Below are 22,588 nucleotides of genomic sequence, written 5' to 3' on the forward strand. Positions count from 1 at the left end.
CAGTATACAATTTGAAACTCACCTGGAGGAAGTGAGACTAAGTGTTTGTGTTGTAGATATAGTGAATAATATACTCCAATAAAACTGTAGGCTCCCTCGTTTCAGTATGGGCACACAGATACACTGTTATGACAACAAGTTTAAAGCAGGCTATACTAATAAGTATCATCATTTGATAAATGCCAAACATTATTCATACCGTAGGTCACATTTTTGAGATAAACCATGGTGAGATTATCGGGATCTTCAAAACACAGCACCAAGGAGATGGCTCCTTTAAAGCCGTAATAATTCTTATTTGCACTTTTTGTATTTTAATTCGAATGTTACAATGTTTTGTTGACCCTTGCTAGTTTGGAATAGGTTTCTGTTTATTAAATATATAAATATCTAAGTATGTAACACATCTGCAATGTTTTTTCTTTCTTTTATGAATTCACATTGTTCTGACAAGGCAGCCGGGCTGGCAGATATTTCCGATGCAAAAGGTGCCCTTTTTTTCCCTCTGAGCACCTACCCCCCCAAATTGTCTGTGCACGCCACTGTGAGTAACTACACACCTCTGCCGATACGTGATCATTGACGACTAATTCTCCCATTTCGTATGGAGTGGCTGTCAATGGCAGTGAATGAGTTAGCGAGAAAACCTCAAGTGAAACCACTGATTCTTTAGACCAGGGGTCCCCAACGACCAGGCCGCAGACCGGTACCGGTCCGTGGCGCATTTGGTACTGCGCAGAAATAATGAATAATTTATTAACGACTGCATTCTGGCCGATTGACTTAGGCATGTGCCGCTTAACACACCAATATCCCTGTCTACTCTAGATATACAACTACAGGATATGAGGTCGTGATATAAATGCATTGATTGGACTATTAGCAGTACATCTTGTTTTGTATATCTATGTGTGCTTGGCCTCGATACTAACGTATGACGTAGGTCGTCGCCCATCACATTTGTTCCCGGAAATAATTAGCCCCTATACTAGAATGACTAAAAAATAGACGTCTTTGGACAGATTTTTTACGGGGATAAGGGAACCTGACGAGCCAGAAGATGAGCCTACAACCTCGAAGAATACAAAATCTATGCTACTTCCCAATTACTAAAGACCCACAAACTGTGAAGGGGTGGATTCGTGACCCATATGTGAATAAACCGAGTGATTCAAGCATCTCTGTGCAACAGGAATATCAGCGTGTAGAGATCGCAAATGACGCCGACCTTAAACGTACATTTGAGATTCTGGTTCTGGATTAAAATCATTTCGGAATATTCTGACATCGCTAGGACAGCAATAAAAACTGTGCTACAATTTCCAACATCGTATCTTTGTGAAGCGGGCTTCTCTCACTCTCCCATCACCAGTGTTGGGCACATTACTTTAAAAAAGTAATTAGTTACATTACTCACTACTTCTTCCAAAAAGTAACTGAGTTAGTAACTGAATTACTCTATAGTAAAAGTAACTAGTTACCAGGGAAAGTAACTATTTCCGTTACTTTAAAAAGAACTTGTTGTATGTCAAAGAATTTGAAATTTTCTGAGCAGTATTCGAGTCAGTGGAATAGAGTAGAACAGACAGGTAGTTAACTTGTTAGGTGCTTCAGCAGATTTGAATTTCTTACCACAAAAGCTTTCCCCCGGGACATAAATTACACATTACATGCAGGTTCTTTCCTTTAATTTTGACAAACTTGAAATAGTGTCTATATCTCCACCTCTTAAAGGACAATATTTCTTCTGAAGGCTCTGCCATCCCGACCCTGTGCGTCTGTTTTGCGTGTGTGTGTTTGCCGCACGCGCTGTTCCGGTTTGCTTGTGAAATCACCGGCTCTGATTGGCTTACCACGACACATGACTCTAACCCTCAGCCAATCACAATCACTTCCATCGCATCTCTCGAGGGGCTGCATGTAGGCAGGCTCGTTTCCTGACAATTCACGTCACCTTCAAAGCGTCTGCCGTCCTCAAGATGGAAGCAGAATTATTGCTGGCTGACAGTGGGAGATGGGAACGAGGCTAGCATCAGGTGTAGCAAACAGAGAAACGTTACCAAACTTGGAAAGCATTGTCTAATTGAATGAGCAAGGACAAAAAGGAGTCAGAAGTACGTGCGCGATTCTCGAACCTGAACGCACCCCAAGTCTTGGATGACAAATCAACAGAGCAGAGAGTCGACTCGACACGGCTGGTAGTTTCTTCAATTTATTCAGAGTAAGTAACGCACCGCTTTTGACCGTCAGTAACGGTAACGGCATTGTAACGGTGCGAAAAGTAATTAGTTAGATTACCCCGTTACTGAAAAAATAAGGCCGTTACGTAACAGCGTGATTTATAACGGCGTTACTCCCAACACTGCCCATCACACATTGATGGGACCATCTCGTCTCAACGAAACAAGCTCAGGCCTCCCACTGATTCAGCGGGTGAGTTGTATTTTCCCTGTACTTAACACGACGGGGCTAAAAACAAATGTTATTTATATTTGCTGTATTTTTCTGCCGCACATTGCCGGTGTTCTGACAAATTTGGTATGTGCGTAACGTTAAAAATGACAGCGAATGCAGCGATTCCAAAGTACACACTACAAACTTTCTTTAGAAAGGAATATTAACTTACGTTTGCCATGTTAGCTGCACATGACAACTGCACGCAGCTCTCTCACTTAACGACTTCGCTGTGTCGTTAAGCATTAATTTACGCCATTTTCATGTTGCAAATGTATGTTTATGATGTAAATAGTTTTTTTAGCACTGTTGGACAACATTGAGAGTCCAACTGAATATAAAATAGGGCTTTTTTTCACCGCCACAAAAGCTTTGGGAGCAAAATTTTATAAGGGTGCAAAATGTGACAGAACACTGGTCCATGAAAAAAAGACCCAAATCACACTCTCCGTGGTGCAAAAAAGGTTGGGGACCCTTGCTTTAGACAGTCAGCAAGTATACTTCATAGAAGGTGCGCATTCGCTTGATTTACCCGCTTGCTGGCTGCTGTCCGGTAGCGAGCGAGTTTTCCTCCTCAGACGAGCAGCCGACTTGTCCGTCTCTTCCTTCAGGATGATCTTTCCCAAATTGGACTGAATCTGAAGGTAAACACAAGCGTGATAGCACATCCGCACGTATGACACGGTCAATGTATCGAGCGCTGCCTACCTTGGTGAGTTCCTGCCTGTGAAGCGCTCGCAAACCCCAAACTTGATCATCTGCTTCGTCCTCTTCTTTTTCTTCTTGCTTCCCCGCATTTTTACGACTGGCCTTCTCCTTCTCTGAAGGAGGATGCGCAGGAAAGCAGAAGATGGAAAAAGAAGGAAAAGTAGACCACAAACAGACAAAAGGCTAAGAGGAAAAAACAGCAAGTAAATTCACAAGAAAAAAGTTGTATTTTATCAAGAAAAAGTGCGATGTGAATTAACTTCTATTTATTTTTTTAATCTTGTGACGTAGACATGTGCCAATTACCAGTTTCAAGGTATGCCGTGGTATGAAAACGTCAAGGTTTCAAAACTGCAAAGGTTTTCTGTCATACCGACCCTACGATAGTAGCTATTTTTTGTCCCAACAATGCAGGGAGAAATCCCTCGCTTGCAGCTGCAAGGCTCAACCCTTCCCCAGCAGTTGTTATTCAGTGTCAGTGAGTCAGCTGTGCTACACGATGGCTGGAGGAGGTCAAACCCCTGAACTTTTTTAAACCTGTCGAATAAAACCAAATCGCTGGTTTGGGAATACTTCCGCTACAGTGTTGTTTTCGTCAAAGTTGACGATAACCAAAATATTTCATCAAAAATATTTCGTCCAGGAACAATTTTTTTCATGACGATGATGTCACGATAACGAGCTAAAAACGTGCTCTTACGGACTAAAACATAACGATATGGATGCCAGTTGTCGTCTGACGAGAACGAGACGAAAATTCGCCATATTTTCCTTCATAAATTCACAATATGTGATATTTTTTTATCGTATGGGTAGTTAGCACGCATTTTAGCTGTCTTTGACTGCGTCACTCAAATCAACAAGAAGGGACCCCAAAAATGCCTCAAAATCCACAGGAAGTGACTCAATATACCAATCATCACAGCAAAGCTACTCCAGAAATTTTCTAGTTAAATATGAGAATATTATTATTGTAAAATTGAAAAGTGGAATTTTGTGAATTTATGGAATGTGGGTAAAAGAGCAGATAACACTTTACAATAAGGGTCCCTTAATTAACATTAGTTCATGCATTTTTATACAATAACTAATGTTTAAGTAACATTACAATAAGTAATATAATTGCTTATCTAACATTTATTAATATATTAGTTAACATGAGTTAATGCATTAGTTAATGCATAACCAGACAGTAACTAATAATTTGGTAAAATTAGGCCTATATAGGGTGAGGGTTTAGGGTTAGGCTTTGTTAACTTAAGCATTTATAATTTCTTAGTTAAGAGACACATGTGCTACACTTTACAATAAGGGTCCAAAAAACATTCAGTAATGGGTAATTAAAGTTAAGTAATACTTATGAGGTACGTTCACGTGAAACAATACCATACTTAAGGCTAGGTTATTATAAATATAATACATTACATAACATTAATTCACATATACATTAGTGTTATTAATAAATAGTTTAGGGCTGTCAAAATAATCGCGTTAACGGGCGTTAATTAATTTTTAAAATTACCCTCGTGAGGAAAAGCGGCATGGAAAATTAATGAATGAATGAATAATCACGTTAAAATATTTGACGCAATTAACGCATGCACTGAATGACTCGCTCGCACATTGCCTCAAACAGATTACAATGAGGCCGTTTATGGACATTAAGAGTGAAGAGAATGCCACTGGCCGCTTGGGTGCAGCGCTGTTCCATACTCATGTTATTTCTTCTAAACGTGGGAGAATTAGTAGTTGTGAGACGTTTATGCTGTATTCACAATGCAATGCAAATTGCTATTTGTGCTCCACACATATTTCGGTAAGTTTTCTTTCTTTTAGTGGCAATTATGTGTCTCTTGTTGTATTTTGGGTAAGATATGTACAGATATATGTTATACAGTAAAGGCGAGTGGATACAGGCGTTCTTTGGACCGAGCTGTTTATTGGCATAAGCTTCAGCAACTCCTTCTAAACAAACATAAGTTTCGTTTAGTGAAAGCACAGCAAAAATAATATTCCTATCTCTCCAAAAAAACAATGTTCACAAAAAGAAAAGCACTTCAGTCTATAGTAATGAGGCCCTATTCTGACACACAGTTAAACAACAATGCAAAATGAACTGGCATTTCATATCAAAATATCTATGCAAAATACACGTAAAACTAAGTCAGACTTTGGTCACTCTATTTTTATTATTGTTATTTTTATTCTTATTCTTATTATATTAACTCTACTTTTGACTGAAAATTTTACAAATTTTATTTAAAACGAAATCATTAAGAGGGGTTTTAATATAAAATTCCTAAAACTCTTTTAAGAACTACAAGTCTTTCTATCCATGGATCGCTTTAACAGAATGTTAATGTTAATGCCATCTTATTGATTTATTGTTATAATAAACAAATACAGTACTTATGTACAGTATGTTAAATGTATATATCTGTCTTGTGTCTTATCTTTCCATTCCAACAATAATTTACAGAAAAATATGGCATATTTTAGAGATGGTTTGAATTGCGATTAATTACGATTAATTCATTTTTAAACTGTAATTAACTCGATTAAAAATTTTAATCGTTTGACAGCCCTAAAATAGTTATTAATGTATACTGGTACTAGTAAGTGATTGTTATTTTAAAATGAGAAACATTACTCTGTGAGTGCTTGGGTGCTGCTAACCTAACCAAAAGAGCATATTTACATTTTTGTTTAATGTATGACAGCTAATGTTATTTTTTCATAATGTTTCACTTAGGGTTGTTCCGATCACGTTTTTTTGCTCCCGATCCGATCCCGATCGTTTTAGCTTGAGTATCTGCCGATCCCGATATTTCCCGATCCGATTGCTTTTTTTGGCTCCCGATTCAATTCCGATCATTCCCGATAATTTTTCCCGATCATATACATTTTGGCAATGCATTAAGAAAAAAATTAATAAAAATCGGATGAATATATACATTCAACATACAGTACATAAGTACTGTTTTTGTTTATTATGACAATAAACCCTCAAGATGGCATTTACATTATTAACATTCTTTCTGTGAGAGGGATCCACGGATAGAAAGACTTGGGACTCGTGTATTGTGACTAAATACTGCCATCTAGTGTATTTGTTGAGCTTTCAGTTCAGATACTGCAGCATGCCCCAAGGCATGATGGGAAAGTGGAACCATGATGGAAGTAAAACCATGACTGTGAGTCATGCTAACAATGGATATACCATCTGTGCTTTGGGAATTAGGTTAGGGTGTAAAGACACTGGTTTCTAACTGCCATGCTTCCCCACATTGTTTCCCATGACACCTCTGCTTATAGGGAGAGAAATTGCAATGTTTTAATCAAATGAGAGACGGATTCAAAGGCTGCTATTGTACCCTCTACACAATAAATGCTGAATTTCATCTATTTATGATAGAAAAAAAGGCGTCACATCAGATGGAGAGTGACATTGAGTAAAAGGGTTGTACAGTGCAAAATATTAATAGCTTTACATACTTTTAACGTGCCTCATTTATCAATTAAGTAAATGCAGCCGTTTTTGGGGATTATTATGATAACCCTACGCTAAACCTAAACTAAAGACTCAGGATGAGTTTTAACATATTATGTCTGTAACGTTAAATACAATTAAAAAACGATTTAATTAAAATCTATATATTAAAAAAAGGCATGGCCGATATTTTTTTGCCGATTCCGATACTTTGAAAATGACGTGATCGGACCCGATCCCCAGCTGCTGAAGCTAACTCTTGGGACATGGAATGTCACCTCTCTGGCAGGGAAGGAACCTGAGCTGGTGTGTGAGGCAGAGAAGTTCCGACTAGATATAGTCGGACTCTCCTCCACACACAGTTCTGGTACCAATCCTCTCGAGAGGGGTTGGACTCTCTTCCACCCTGGAGTTGCCCATGGTGAGAGGCGCCGGGCAGGTGTGGGCATACTTATTGCCCCCCGGCTTGGCGCCTGTACGTTGGTGTTTACCCCGGTAGACGAGAGGGTAGCCTCCCTCCGCCTTCGGGTGGGGGGACGGGTTCTAACTGTTGTTTGCGCTTATGCACCGAACAGCAGTTCAGAATACCCACCCTTTTTGGAGTCCTTGGAGGGTGTGCTAGAGAGCGCCCCCTCTGGGGACTCCCCCGTTCTACTGGGGGACTTCAACGCTCACGTGGGCAATGACAGTGAGACCTGGAGGGGCGTGATTGGGAGGAACGGCCCCCCCGATCAGAACCCGAGTGGTGTTCTGTTATTGGACTTCTGTGCTCGTCACGGTTTGTCTATAACGAACACCATGTTCAAACATAGGGGTGTCCATATGTGCACTTGGCACCAGGACACCCTAGGCCGCAGTTCGATGATCGACTTCGTAATCGTGTCATCGGACTTGCGGCCGCATGTTTTGGACACTCGGGTGAAGAGAGGGGCGGAGCTGTCAACTGATCACCACCTGGTGGTGTGTTGGCTCCGATGGCGGGGGAAGATGCTGGCCAGACCTGGCAGGCCCAAACGTATTGTGAGGGTCTGCTGGGAATGTCTGGCAGAATCCCCTGTCAGAAAGAGTTTCAATACCCACCTCCGGCAGAACTTCTCCCTTGTCCCGGGGGAGGTGGGGGACATTGAGTCCGAGTGGGCCATGTTCCGCACCTCCATTGTTGAGGCGGCCGATCGGAGCTGTGGCCGTAAGGTGGTTGGTGCCTGTCGTGGCGGCAATCCCCGAACCCGCTGGTGGACACCAGCGGTAAGGGATGCTGTCAACCTGAAGAAGGAGGCCTATCGGGCCTTTTTGGCCTGTGGGACTCCGGAGGCAGCTGACAGGTACCGGCTGGCCAAGCGGACTGCGGCCTCGGCGGTCTCCGAGGCAAAAACTCGGACATGGGAGGAGTTCGGTGAGGCCATGGAAAACGACTTCCGGACGGCTTCGAGGAAATTCTGGTCCACCATCCGGCGTCTGAGGAGAGGAAAGCAGTGCACTATTAACACTGTGTATAGTGAAGATGGTGTACTGCTGACCTCGACTCGAGACGTCGTGAGTCGGTGGAGAGAATACTTCGAAGCCCTCCTCAATTCCACCGACACGCCTTCCTTTGAGGAAGCAGAGTCTGGGGACTCTGAGGTGGGCTCTTCGATCTCTGGGGTTGAAGTCACTGAGGCGGTTGGTAAGCTCCTCGGTGGCAAGGCCCCGGGGGTGGATGAGATACGCCCGGAGTTCCTAAAGGCTCTGGATGTTGTAGGGCTGTCATGGCTGACACGCCTCTACAACATCGCGTGGACATCGGGGACAGTGCCTCTGGATTGGCAGACCGGGGTGGTGGTCCCCCTTTTTAAAAAGGGGGACCGGAGGGTGTGTTCCAATTATAGAGGAATCACACTACTCAGCCTCCCCGGTAAAGTCTATTCAGGGGTACTGGAGAGGAGGGTCCGTCGGGAAGTCGAATCTCGGATTCAGGAGGAGCAGTGTGGTTTTCGTCCCGGCCGTGGAACAGTGGACCAGCTCTACACCCTCAGCAGGGTCCTCGAGGGTGCATGGGAGTTCGCCCAACCAGTCTACATGTGTTTTGTGGATTTGGAGAAGGCGTTCGACCGTGTGCCTAGGGGAATCCTGTGGAGGGTGCTCCGGGAGTACGGGGTACCGAGCCCCTTGGTAAGGGCTGTTCGGTCCCTGTACGACCGGTGTCAGAGTCTGGTCCGCATTGCCGGCAGTAAGTCGAATTCGTTCCCAGTGAGGGTTGGACTCCGCCAAGGCTGCCCTTTGTCACCGATTTTGTTCATAATTTTTATGGACAGAATTTCTAGGCGCAGCCGAAGCGTTGAGGGGGTCCGGTTTGGTGACCTCAGCATTGAATCTCTGCTTTTTGCAGATGATTTAGTGCTGTTGGCTTCATCAAGCCGTGACCTCCAACTCTCACTGGAGCGGTTCGCAGCTGAGTGTGAAGCGGTTGGGATGAAGATCAGCACCTCAAAAACCCGAGACCATGGTCCTCAGTCGGAAAAGGGTGGAGTGCCCTCTCCGGGTCGGGGATGAGATCCTGCCCCAAGTGGAGGAGTTCAAGTATCTTGGGGTCTTGTTCACGAGTGACGGTAGGAGGGAGCGGGAGATCGACAGGCGAATCGGTGCGGCGTCTGCAGTAATGCGGACTCTGCACCGGTCCGTAGTGGTGAAGAAGGAGCAAAGCTCTCGATTTACCAGTCGATCTACGTTCCTACCCTCACCTATGGTCACAAGCTTTGGGTCGTGACCGAAAGAACAAGATCCCGGATACAAGCGGCCGAAATGAGTTTCCTCCGCAGGGTGTCCGGGCTCTCCCTTAGAGATAGGGTGAGAAGCTCGGTCATCCGGGAGGGACTTGGCGTCGAGCCGCTACTCCTCCGCGTAGAGAGGAGCCAGCTGAGGTGGCTCGGGCATCTGGTTCGGATGCCTCCCGGACGCCTCCCTGGAGAGGTGTTCCGGGCATGTCCCACCGGCGGGAGGCCCCGGGGACGACCCAGGACGCGCTGGAGAGACTATGTCTCTCGGCTGGCCTGGGAACGCCTTGGGATCCCACCGGAGGAGCTGGTTGAAGTGGCTGGGGAGAGGGAAATCTGGGCTTCCCTGTTAAAGCTGCTGCCCCCGCGACCCGACCCCGGAACAAGCGGAAGATAATGGATGGATGGAAAAGGCATGGCCGATATTTTTTTGCCGATTCCGATACTTTGAAAATGACGTGATCGGACCCCATCGATCGGGAGGCCGATCGATCGGGACATCTCTAGTTTCACTTGTTTGTTGCTTGGAGGGCTCGCAGAAAATGATCATGTTTCATTGATTGGCAGCCCACCCATGCCCGTTGGATTGGATGTCTATTATTGTTAATGTCAGCCAATGAGTTGATTTGAGTTTTTGGAATGTGAAAAATGGTGTCCGACGTGTCATGACGGAAATAAGGACAAAGAGTCATGAGATTTCAAAACGGTACCAAAGACGGCGGAGGACGGAGGGCAGGGCCAGTGTTCCGTCTCGATCTTGGAAGGGGCGTTTGGATCCGGAGGCTCGGCGGCGGGAAACTTAGACGACTCAATGATGAGATCCTCCAAGTGCTTTCCCACAGGGAGCGCCGACGCACCTGTGTGTGTACACATAGAATGACGTCGCATGAGATAAGCGCCCTACTGGCATGATTTACAGGGATCCACCGACCTCTTCTGTAAATTGGTGGCTTCTTGTAGATGTTGCTTCCATTGTCTGAAACAACAAAAATCACACAGACACCATTATACACAATACACTGCACACAGATACAGTACGATATCTTTTATTTATTAAATTCACTGCATTGAAATATTGAATAACATGCTCTTATCTCCAATTTTTTTGCTCACAAATCAAAACAAAAAGCAGTGAATACCCTGGGCACTGGTATACAAAAAAGGATATTTACCAGGCCTGTGGAAGTGTTGCAGAATCTTTGGGGGTTGTGTGTTTTGTGCAGATAGTGTGTGCGGCGTGTGTACTGTATGTTGTGCGTGCGGAGATGGCGTTGTGTGGCCGCTGTTGAGTTTCTTGCCGCTGGAAGCTGGTGAGGAGCATGCAATAGAATCTTTCTCCAGCCAAAGCCTTGACTCCTAGAAAGGTTGAAACGGACCAAGAGTGAGGAGAAAGCAAAAGGTCCCATGTGTTATTTTTCAAAATAAAGTTCTGAAAATGTTTAAAAACACAGGAGTACCCAACATTGGCCTCTGGTTCTACATTGCTTTTTACATTGGAAAAAAATCTCACGGCACACCACAAACCAAAAATGTTCCAAAATTACTTTCTGTACACTATACTTTTTAATTTTAAAATAATTTCTCAATATTTATACTTACTCAGTGTGAAACTTGAGCCTGTTTAGATGAACACAAAACTGATATCCCCGCAGTAATCTTCATCAACAGCTCAGAATTATCAGACGGGAATTTTAGCAAGGTATTTAACCGCATCAGGGCCGAGCATCTTGCAGGCAATGGTTTGCAGGCAGGTAGTCTTGTCTCTGCCACAGTGTGGGACTTTTTGGATTTAACAACAAGTTCAGCAATAAGGTAACTGGCTTTGTGGGCTTTCTCATTTACCTTTGTTAGCTTTCTCAAAAAAAGTTGCCTGTTTCTCTGTTTTCACAAAGGCGAAGAAAATAGTCCATCGACTTGTTTTTATGCGACGGGTTTTTCGTTTGGAGATGACATTTAAACTTGCTTGGCACCGTAGCTGCTCGTTTTGCATTCAGGAACTGCTCGGATTTCTAGCCATCAGCCACCTTGCTGTCCTCGACAGTGTGTTGGAATAAAACACGGGGAGGATTGACGGTCGTCACATACGGATAAAATGGAAAGGACACTTTCGTGTATATCGACTCTTGATAAGTATAATCAAATGATGTACAGTAGGCGTGCTCTGGTCCACAGTCGCGGACAGCAAGTTGGCTGATGATTAGAAATCCGGGCAGTTCTTGAACGCGACACGAGCAATACCTTGCTCATTTGCACACGACCAAAACCTTCTACCGACTCCTTCCTTCCTACTCCAACTCCGCCCGACGACGTAAAAAAAAAAAAAAAAACAGCAATATTGGATCATTTCTCGCGGCACACCAGATGATCTCTCACGGCACACTAGTGTGCCGCGGCACACTGTTTGAAAAACACTGCTGTAATGTATACAGTGGGGCAAATAAGTATTTAGTCAACCACTAATTGTGCAAGTTCTCCCACTTGAAAATATTAGAGAGGCCTGTAATTATCAAATTGGGTAAACCTCAAACATGAGAGACAGAATGTGGAAAAAAAAACTAGAATTTATAGAATAGGTAGAAAATGAGTATTTGGTCACCTAAAACAAGCAAGATTCCTGGCTGTCAAAGAGGTCTACCTTCTTCTAACGAGGTCGAACGAGGCTCATCTCGTTACCTGTATTAATGGCACCTGTTTTAACTCATTTCGGTATAAAAGACACCTGTCCACAACCTCAGTCAGTCACACTCCAAACTCCACTACGGCCAAGAACAAAGAGCTGTCGAAGGACACCAGAGACAAAATTGTAGACCTGCACCAGGCTGGGAAGACTTAATCTGCAATAGGTAAAACGCTTGGTGTAAAGAAATCAACTGTGGGAGCAATTATTAGACAATGGAAGACATACAAGACCACTGATAATCTCCCTCAATCTGGGGCTCCATGGAAGATCTCACCCTGTGGCGTCAAAATGATAACAAGAACGGTGAGTAAAAATCCCAGAACCACACAAGGGGACCTAGTGAATGACCTACAGAGAGCTGGGACTACAGTAACAGAGGCTACTATCAGTAACACAATGTGCCCCAAACAGCCCCAAAACACCCCTGCTCTAGAGGAGATCTGCATGGAGGTATGGGCCAAAATACCAGCAACAGTGTGTGAAAAGCTTGTGAAGAGTTACAGAAAACGTTTGGCCTCCGTTATTGCAAACAAAGGGTACATAACAAAGTATTGAGATGAACTTTTGGTGTTGACCAAATACTTATTTTCCACCATGATTTGCAAATACATTCTTTAGAAATCAAACAATGTGATTTTCTGGTGTTTTTTTCCACATTCTGTCTCTCATGGTTGAGGTTTACCAATGTTGACAATTACAGGCCTCTCTAATATTTTCAAGTGGGAGAACTTGCACAATTAGTGGTTGACTAAATTCTTATTTGCCCCACTGTATGTATTCTTTTAAACCCGTCTTGTTCAGCTGCTTAGACATAGAGAATAAAAATCTGAGTGTCCTGATGGTCTGAACAGTTTTAATGTATCACATGAGAGTTTTGATGTACTTATGTATTTGTGGTTGTTCATTATGTTTTATTTATTAGAAGAAACCAGGTTTACGGGGGACAGAAAGGAAGGGAGCAGAAGAACAAATAACCACAAAAAAAAACGATGTAACCCGTTGTATTTTACATTGACGCTCCATTTTAAACTGCCCAATTTCACCATCTAAACTAACCTGTTTAAAGCCTAGTAGGCTATAAACTTGAATTTGAACTGTATGGGAACATAAACGCTGCATGACAACTGTATGGGGGGTGGGTTTAACCACAATAGTTAAAACGTAATCTGGAGATAAAATTACATTATTGAGGGGATGGGGCTACAGCTGCATGCGTTTTTCAGGCCCTTTCAAAATTTCAGAATGAGTGTCATCGTTATAATGTTTATAACACTACGTGTCGCAGTCCATTCTATTAATGCGCTAACATTAAAGCGGTGCTTCCTTTTTTGAAGTAAACATAGCACCTTAATAAGTGCCTCGAACTTATTTTGTTTTTATTTTTCACGCATCATCTTGTGAACAAACACCTTAGTATCCCAACTAGAGATGTCCCGATCGATCGGGATATCGGGCCCGATCACGTCATTTTCAAAGTATCGGAATCGGCAAAAAAATATCGGACATGCCTTTTTTTTAATATATATATATATCTTTTTTTTTTTTTTTTTATTAAATCGTTTTCTAATTGTATTTAACGTTACAGACATAATGTGTTACACTCTTCCAGAGCCTTTAGTTTAAGCTTAAGGTAGGGTTATCAAATTTATCGCGTTTATCGCGAGGATTAATATTTTTTACATTTATCAAGTTACAATATTTAACGCAATTAACGCATGCGCTGCACGACCCACTCACGCATTGTCGCATTCAATCTATAATGGCGGCGTTTTACCCATACAGTACATGAAGCTAAAAGGCAGCGTAAAATGAGTAGAGTGAATTTTGGCAGCCTTTAGAGTCTTTTTTTAAATGACTAAAGCCTTACAATTCCTCTCCCAATGATTAGAATAATCGTGGGAAGCAATGTGGGGAAGAGAGGTAATAGTTGATCTTTTTCTTAACACCCTATGTTATTTCCCTACGCAGAGAAGATATATCAATTGGTACCACGACGCACAGTCATGGTTGCACTTCCCATCATGCATTTGGGCAGAAGTTAAATGGCTACAGTATCATTTACTGAAAGCTCAACAAATACACTAGATGGCAATATTTAGTCACAATATACAAAGTGACATTTATCCTTTCAGAATTACAAGTCTTTCTATCCGTGGATCCCTCTCACAGAAAGAATGTTAATAATGTAAATGCCATCTTGAGGATTTATTGTCATAATAAACAAATACACTACTTATGTACTGTATGTTGAATGTATATATTTGTCCGAGTTTTATTCATTTTTTTCTTAATGTATTGCCAAAATGTATATGATCGGGAAAAATTATCGGGAATGATTGGAATTGAATCGGGAGCACAAAAAAAAGCAATCGGATCGGGAAATATCGGGATCGGCAGATACTCAAACTAAAACGATCGGATCGGGAGCAAAAAAACATGATCGGAACAACCCTAATCCCAACCCTGTATGCTTTTGCCTTGATAGCTTTCTATATTTTGAATATAGCCTAACCCTCTGCTGCATATTGCAAACCCTTTTGCCTCAATCTGGAGGATGTTGCACACGTTTTGCGCCAAAATAAATCACTTAAAGGAACCTCAGACTTGTAGGCTCTAACAAGCCACAATTGTTCTCTTTAACTAAAATATGTTATTATAAACACATAAAATATTGCCATTGATTTAAAAATCTATAATATTTAGTACATGTTTTGACCTACGGAGGGCGCCATGTTTTATGCACGCAATGGACGCTCAAGGTGATAAAGTAGTTTGTCACTGTTACTAGACAAACACTACTGGTGTTCTGCAATTCCTTTTATTTGGTGAGACGTCCAACACACGCGCACTTCGGTTAAAAGCGGCGAGTACTTACTATTCGTGTTTTTATAGAGTCTTTTATTACCTTTTCATTGCCGAAAAATACTTTTGCATGTGTTTCCCTCTCATACGTTCAGCATTGTGTTTTCTTGTAGTAGCTTTAAAGCAGATTGTTAATCTGTTGAACACATTAGTGTTCAACAGATCAACACTGAGTAAGTATAACATTGAGCGTTTATAAACCAGCCTTATTTGATACTACTACGTTTAAGTATTTTCTTAAGGCATCTTTAGTATGTTCTGTCTGTATGCATCTGAACAAAACAAGCTGAAAGCGCACGGTAGTACTTTGGGTGTCAAATTTACCTCTTGTAGGACGTTTCGCTGGTTTAACACATTTAGGCAGAAGACCAGTTTTGTCATACTCTCATTTGGTCTCATCCCGTCTTTCCTGTTCATTTTGCTTTTGCTGCTCATTTTGTAAAATATTAACAGTGCTGTCATGCTCATTAAGTTCCTCTCTGGTTCAAATTGAAAGGGTTGAACAGATGACATGTTTATGTCGCTAGAGTCATACTCTGGAAGCCCGGCAGCATAACCCAGTGACATCACTGCCCTGCGACGTCAACAACAATGGCAACCTACTAGTTAAACTAATTTTACAAATTGTATAAAAACGAAAACATCAGGAGGGGTTTCAATATTATATTAATAACTCATAATAACTTTTATCTTTTAAGTGCTACAAGTCTTTCTATCCATGGATCCCTTTAAAACACTCTGGTATATACGTCTGCCTGCAATGGTTGTGCCGTTAAGATTGATGACGCTTGTCGGTTTAACAACTGTAACTAAGGAGGTGATGTTTTTGCAAATGTCAATTAGAGCAGTAAACTTTAGCCTGTGCAAATATGGCTAGAGGTTTAATTCACTGTACCTACTTTGATTGAAAGGTTTCCTTGTTTGTTTCCTTTGTTCTGGTAAATTATGCTTTGTTTTTGGAACATGCTATCGAAGCTAATAGCTTAGCATCACTGCCTACGCTCGGGCTACACTATGTTTTATGCTCGTTGTGTTTGTAGTCGGTTGTAAAGTACGTCAGTTGACGAGTCCACCTACAACCATAGACTGTAAAAAACACAAATTACGGAACTTATTCTAATTCTTATTTTTGCAGTAGTAGCTGCACAAAAGGGTCTGTTTAAAACGAGGTAGGCAAACCGGTCCTCAGAGGGTGTAGTGGGTCCCAGTCTTTGTTCCAACTGGTCCAGCACAGACAGTTTAACCAATGAGGTTTCTGCTGAAACAAGAAGCACCTGATTGCGATCAACTGATTGGGCTTGCAAGACACCAAATTGGTGAAAAGGTTTCCTCTTGATCGGTTGGAACGGAAACCCGAACCCACTGCGGCCCTTTGTGGAATATTTGGCCCAGGGCAGGCCCAGCCTATACGCAGACTATGCAGCTGCTTAGGGCCCCTGACCACTGGGGGGCCCCCAATCTGGCAATTGTTTAATTTATATTCTATTTTGTTTACTACAGTTTGCTTTATTTGACTTTTGAGAGTTTTGATACTTGATTACAAGTTTTAAAAAATAAAAGTTCTTCCTTAACTTCTTTCTTTTCTCTTTTAGAAAAAGGTTTGGCGCTATCTACTGTAAGTACTGACAATCATTTGGGGTGAGAAGTTTGAAGTATGCAGTGCAACAAAATCTCATTAATATACAAAATATGGACTATGGCTTGGATTGCATGTATGGGTTTCACAGTACACTGTGACGAAATGGTAGGCCAAAAATATGGGCCCCTTTGCATTATTTTGCTTAGGGCCCCCAAATGGCCTGGGCTGGCCCTGATTTGGCCCACCGCTGCTGTAAGCAGTGCCAAACCCTCAGCATAGGACAGCTATGCGGTTGACTAAGGCACCACCTTGTAGAGGGGGGACAAATTGCTTTGGGGTGAAAAAAAATACTTGTGGGGAAAAAAATACTCATGTTAATCCTTCCAAAATGCCGCATTTGGCCCATGTATTGTTTTGTGGGTCTAAAAGTAGGTTGTAGTCATGAAACCCGTTTGTTTTAAAACAGATGAAGCATTTTGAAGTCATGAAATTTCCTGGCATTGGCAGTTGTCGAAATTTTCTTCTGCCCATAGACTGACATAGAAAAAAGTGCCGCCCAAATATGGGATTCACGAACAGAGGAAAACATGGCGGCACCCTGACAAGTGAAAAGCAAACGGAGGCCGGCTAACGCTATGGGTGATGTCACCATGGGTTTGCCCGTTTTTTGTTTTTTTTTTACAGGCTATGAAAGAAACACACACGCAATGAACGTTGAACTTTAAGTCACCTCAGGAGAAGGCAGAGGGGAGAACGAACCAGGAGACAGCGACCTCTGCAAGAAAGACAAGAAAAATATCGTTAAGCAGAAGAATAAGACAATAACGCAAAAATAATTTATGAAAAAAACAAATAATAGTGATTCAAAAAAGCAAGTCCAACGAATGATTTAAAATCATATTTTGAATAAATAAAAATGACTAAACGGCAAGGAAAAGTAGTTCCAAGGGCTAAACTTGTGCAAACGCTGCAGAGCGACTCACCGATGCCTCCAGAGGGCTGTAGTTGTAGTGAGGCTCGTACGTCATCAAGTCTGGCCTCTCGATGTCCAGTATGGCTTTGTCCCGAGGAAGCGCCGCCAAGTCCTTATATACCATCACACCATCGTCCACACGGGCCTGAGAAAGTGTGTAAGGAATGGGCGAGGGATGACGAATACATTTGAAAATAAAAGCCGGTCGCTTACCACGATGGCGGCGGCGGGGGATCCTGGCACGCTAGCGCCGCCTCGCAGGGATAGAACGCTGCCAGGGGATGTCTGAGGCCTCTGCGAGCATTGCACGTGGTCACACAGTGAATGCTAATGCTAGCAGATAACTCAAACGTTTCTTTACCTTTGGCATCATCATTATGCTGGCAGGTGATTGCTCACTCCCTGGAACACCAAAAATGATTATGATAAGTATGTGGTGAAAAGGGTCGTTTGTCACACTTGCCATAACTCAACAATATCACTATTTAAATGATTAGAATGGCGCCAGAACTCTTCAGGTGAAAATCATCATCTATTTAAGTGTTCCTGCTCCCGCCCGCTCCCGTTGATTATTATTCCCGTCCCAATCACGGGATTAATAAAATTTTGACTCCCGTCCCGCAGGAGATTTCCCAAAATAATTCATGCTCTAGTGTGGACATGCACTATAACATGTGATCAACACACATTACACAAAAAAGAGAGCAGAGCATTTCAACAGCCGGCCTCGGGTCACACAGAACACAAAGAGTTCATTCCGGAATATTGTCCTTCCAGAGAATAGAACAAATGACAGCCTGCGTCACACACGCATACAAACTTGAGTGACAATGTGAGTGCTACAACAAGAGCTTTGATTGAAACACTCACATATTTTCATCATCTCTTGACTTGAAAAGCGTATTGATCTGTGCTCTCGTCCAATTATTTATGTATGAGCCACCTATTAATTATTCAGAAGCCATCTCGGTTAGTGGCGAGTGGGCTGAGGTCACTTTCTCCAGTACGACGTGTCACTTCTCTTTAGATCAGCACGATCTCAGAATATTCTCATGAGTCACGTCAGTGACAATGAGTGAGCACCGGTTGGTTATATCACACAAACACACTACTTGGACGAGTTAGGATCTGTTAGAATCTAACCTGACCTCAGGTTAGCTGAAGTCATCTAACAGTTAGATGACCTCAGCTAACCCTAGCTCAGGTCATAGAAGATGATTCTACTTCCATCAATCACCTCAATGTATGAAGTCAAGACACCTCAAAATGGTGCCACTGACGTCCCATAATATTACTAACCCAGTCTCTGGTCATATTTGGCTTACAGGCCCTGGGGGATTAGGTGCTCTAGGCAGAAGTGTAGCTAGGACCCCACTACCCAAAAATGGCAATACATTTTTTCAAATATTGTGTATCTTGTCAATATTGCATTTTGACAACTTGCAGCATGTACGTCTGTCACCATTTAGGATTCACCTGAAATGAGTGATTGAAAGTTCCACCCCGGCAATTTAAGTCCCATTTCAAGTGCCCTGTTTTCCTACACCTCATTTGGTCGCTTTCATAAAGCACCACTTGAACTGGTGGACGGGACCACGCCTGCGGAAGCCTGCCTCTTAATTCACGCACTCCTCACTTGCACTATAAATATCTTTCACCATCGCATCTACATACTCATTCATGCCTCCGGGGAGAGTCGGGACAGGTCCATACAATTCCAGCCCGGCTCCCCCTTGATTTTAATGCATCACACACCAAGGTTGTGGGATGGATGGGACCTGTTGGGGAGAGGTGACATCACGGTTACCTCCTCAAGGCAGGCCCCGCCATTCCCGCACCTTTTTTAACGCACCACACACATCATACTCCATGGGGGAGCTCCAGCAAAGGGCAGTGGGAAGAAATTCTATGCAGCAGTCCCACTGCCCCAAGCCGAGCTCTCCTATTTTAATGCAAACACTGCACTGCCCTCGCCACACAATCCCATCACGGTGCTGGGTAATGGCTGCCAGTTGGGGACCTGGCAGCCACAGTAATAGGGTGGTAGGTGGGTCCCACACTTTTTCTCTATGGCGTGGCTCCTGGGGCGTGGCCTCCCCTCTGCCTGGGCTGCCGGCTGTGGGAGTGGGGGTAGGTCTCGCCTCACCCCGTGGTGGCTCCTCATTGTTCCCTGCTTCCGCCTTCCCCTCTCTTCTCTGCCTGGGTATTCGCCCTGTGCTCTGGCGCGGGCTCCTGGCAGGATGCCGGTGTGTCAGTGGGGTGTCGCCTGCTCTGGCAGGGGTCCCTGCCCTGCCCTGGTCTTGGTGGGCCGTTGGGGGTCCCGCAGTGTGACGTGCCGGTTGGGGGGCAGCGGTTGTGGCTCGTGGGCCAGATGGGCGGGCGGTTGGTTGTGCTTCCCCTATTCCCATCCCTGAGGGCCAGTTGATGGGAGCGCGGGTGGCCCGGGGACCACCCTGGATCCCTGGGAGGTGATGATGTCCCCTTTGCTGGGCCGCGGGAGGAAGGATGAGCTGCGCTGGCTCGCCCCCCCCATCCCCCTCGGGTTGGCTTGGTGGGGGCCGTGCCCCAGGGGTGGCGCCTGTGCAGCGTCGCCGCTCGTCTGCGTGGCTATCGCATGTTTGATGGGATTGTTACATTGTGCGGAGAGAAAAAATATCATTATTAAAAAAAAAAAAAAAAAAATCAAACAAAAATAAGCAGTTATTTAAAATGTTACGCATTACTTGAGTATCCTTTTCACGGGATAATTTTTTTTTTTTTACTTGATTACATTTTTTGGATGACTACTTTTACTCTTACTTGTGTAATATTATTTTTGAAGTAATGCTACTCTAACTCGAGTAAAAATTTTTGTCTACTCTACCCAACTCTGTCCGCCGCAGCTGAACAAAGTGAAAGTAAAAAGTCTCTCTCTCACTCTGTCAAGTCAGCCACACGATGCGTTCAGGTACACCACGCAAAACACATCCGCCATATTAGAACTCAATTCGTAACATTATCACAGGTATTATTATCATTAATATTATTACTACTATTATATTATTGTTCCGATTTGTATTCATAATCTATTTTTTTGCGCTGTGTAATTGCTATTTGCTATAGTAACAGCAGCATTTATCAAGGGTTTAGTGTAGGTTTTCAAACTGTGGAACGAATTAATGGAATTATAATGTATTCTTACGGGAAAATCCTGCTTGACATACGACCATTTCTACTTACAAACAAGGTCCTGGAACAAATTAACTTCATATGTAGAGGTACTACTGTACTTATACCCGTAGTAATAAATAAATAAACCTCGGTGCCCGGATTGGTGATAGGGTGTTGGTCGGTTGTCAAAGGGCTCACACTCACAAGGGATTCACACGATTACAAGGTTCTCGGTCACAGGGATGATTTGTGTACACTTCACCACTCCCAATCACTTATCTTCTAGACTCCCTTCCCCCTCTCTTTCCCTGGTTAACAGGCCCCCCACAATAAATCTAGCTGACGATAGCACCAACATATTCATAGTTAGTGTAGGCGTTCAATGTATTTGTTGTTGTTGTTTGTGTTTCTTCTGTCTCTCTCCTTCCTTTCTTCTGTTGAATTATCACAATGGGAGAATGTCATACTCCAATGTGAAACATGAAAACTGTTCAGACCAACTGGACACTCAGACTTCCACTGTCCGTGTCAAGCAGCTGAACAGAACAGGTTTAAGAAAAAAAAAAAAAAGCATTACAAGGCTTGGACCTTTTCATACAGGGTGTGGCAGAGCGACTTGCTTATTTAAATTTGGCGCCCTGAAGCAATAGTTGCTTTGAGGATGGTAGGGACGGACTTATTTGAGAGGGCGGGGCTCAAAGTTTGGTTCTTAACGTGTGTTATTTATTTTGTATTTAATTTTCAAGAACCCCAGTGACCATCATGGAGTGGACGAAGTTGGAATGCGCTTTGGCTGTCCATCCCTGCCATCCTCAGAGCAAACATCGCTTCAGGGCGGCAAATTTAAATAAGCAAATTGCTCTGCTCAACCCTGTATTAAGTCTTAAATGTCGTATAGACTAGAAATAGACCGATTATTGGCCGGGCCAATTTTTGGCACCGATATTTGGAAATTTGACGTATATCGGTACCGGGCATTTTTTTTATCCGACCGATATGAAAAAATCAATTTAAAACTGGGTTATTTGGGCTCAGATGCAGCCGCGCCTCTCTCTCCTGCCTGCTGTCTCCTGCACTAGTATTCACCCCATCCTCCGATTGGTTAAATAGTAAACGGAGTTACACATGTATTGCGCCTTTCCACCTTTTTAAGGCCCTCAAAGTGCTTCATACTACATCCTCATCTATCTGCTGGTTATGCAGCACCAGAAGCAACGTGGGGTTTAGTATCTTGCTCAAGGATACTTAGACAAGTTAATCAGGGCGGAGAATCGAGCCCACAACTGGGGAACAACTACTTTACTCCATTTTTTAGTTGTGTTATTCAATAAACATGCTTAAGGCATTTCAATTAAGTTCCATGTTTGCATTATTCAATTTTTTCACGCCAATTTTTACACCTTTATTGCAAATGAATATCAGCCCCTCTAACTACTAATAACTGGTCCCGAAAAATCCATATTGGTCAGTCTCTAGTTTAGACATCAACAGAAGAGAGGCATTCATTTACCAATAGCGCTCGCCGCTAACACAGTAAGATGATGCGCAAGCCCTCCCTTCAACTTTCCCTGTCAGCTAAAGCATAAAAAGAACAAAACAAGGGCAACAAGCAGCAATCTGCTGTCTTGCCTGCGCAATCAGTTGATCGCAGTCAAGTACTTCTTGTTTCAGCAGAAACATCATTGGTTAAACTGTCTGTGCTGGATCCGTTGGAACAAAGACCAAGACCCACTACGGCCCTTGAGGACCGGTTCGCCCACCCCTGGCTTACAGGAATAGTTGCTGAGCGCTCCCAAGGTTTATGATGACTATTTTGTCCGACGGTGAATGGATTATCAAGGAACAAAAGTCTACAAAGGTCAAGTTTTTAATTTAAATGATACCTCCTCCCACTGTGTGTCAGGTTTAAATCAGTGAAAAAGAAGGTCCGCATGCTCTCAGG

General features: G+C 43.2%; 1 protein-coding gene across 2 annotated transcripts in view; it reads right to left on the reverse strand.

Moving 5' to 3' along the window:
* Positions 1-22,588, reverse strand: part of LOC130912911 (dematin-like) — a 45,667-nt gene that overhangs the window by 5,409 nt on the left and 17,670 nt on the right. For both annotated transcript variants that reach the window (XM_057831054.1, XM_057831053.1), the window contains exons 2-10: positions 17,858-17,898; positions 17,710-17,790; positions 17,507-17,641; positions 17,254-17,298; positions 10,575-10,758; positions 10,334-10,378; positions 10,113-10,259; positions 3,163-3,275; positions 2,987-3,092 (exon numbers count right to left, since the gene is read on the reverse strand). In XM_057831054.1, coding sequence (XP_057687037.1) covers positions 2,987-3,092; positions 3,163-3,275; positions 10,113-10,259; positions 10,334-10,378; positions 10,575-10,758; positions 17,254-17,298; positions 17,507-17,641; positions 17,710-17,790; positions 17,858-17,898 — 897 coding nt within the window. The remainder of the gene's footprint in view (positions 1-2,986; positions 3,093-3,162; positions 3,276-10,112; positions 10,260-10,333; positions 10,379-10,574; positions 10,759-17,253; positions 17,299-17,506; positions 17,642-17,709; positions 17,791-17,857; positions 17,899-22,588) is intronic.

Source organism: Corythoichthys intestinalis, chromosome 3 (genome assembly GCF_030265065.1).
Source record: "Corythoichthys intestinalis isolate RoL2023-P3 chromosome 3, ASM3026506v1, whole genome shotgun sequence".
In the NCBI taxonomy this organism is placed as follows: Eukaryota; Metazoa; Chordata; class Actinopteri; order Syngnathiformes; family Syngnathidae; genus Corythoichthys; species Corythoichthys intestinalis.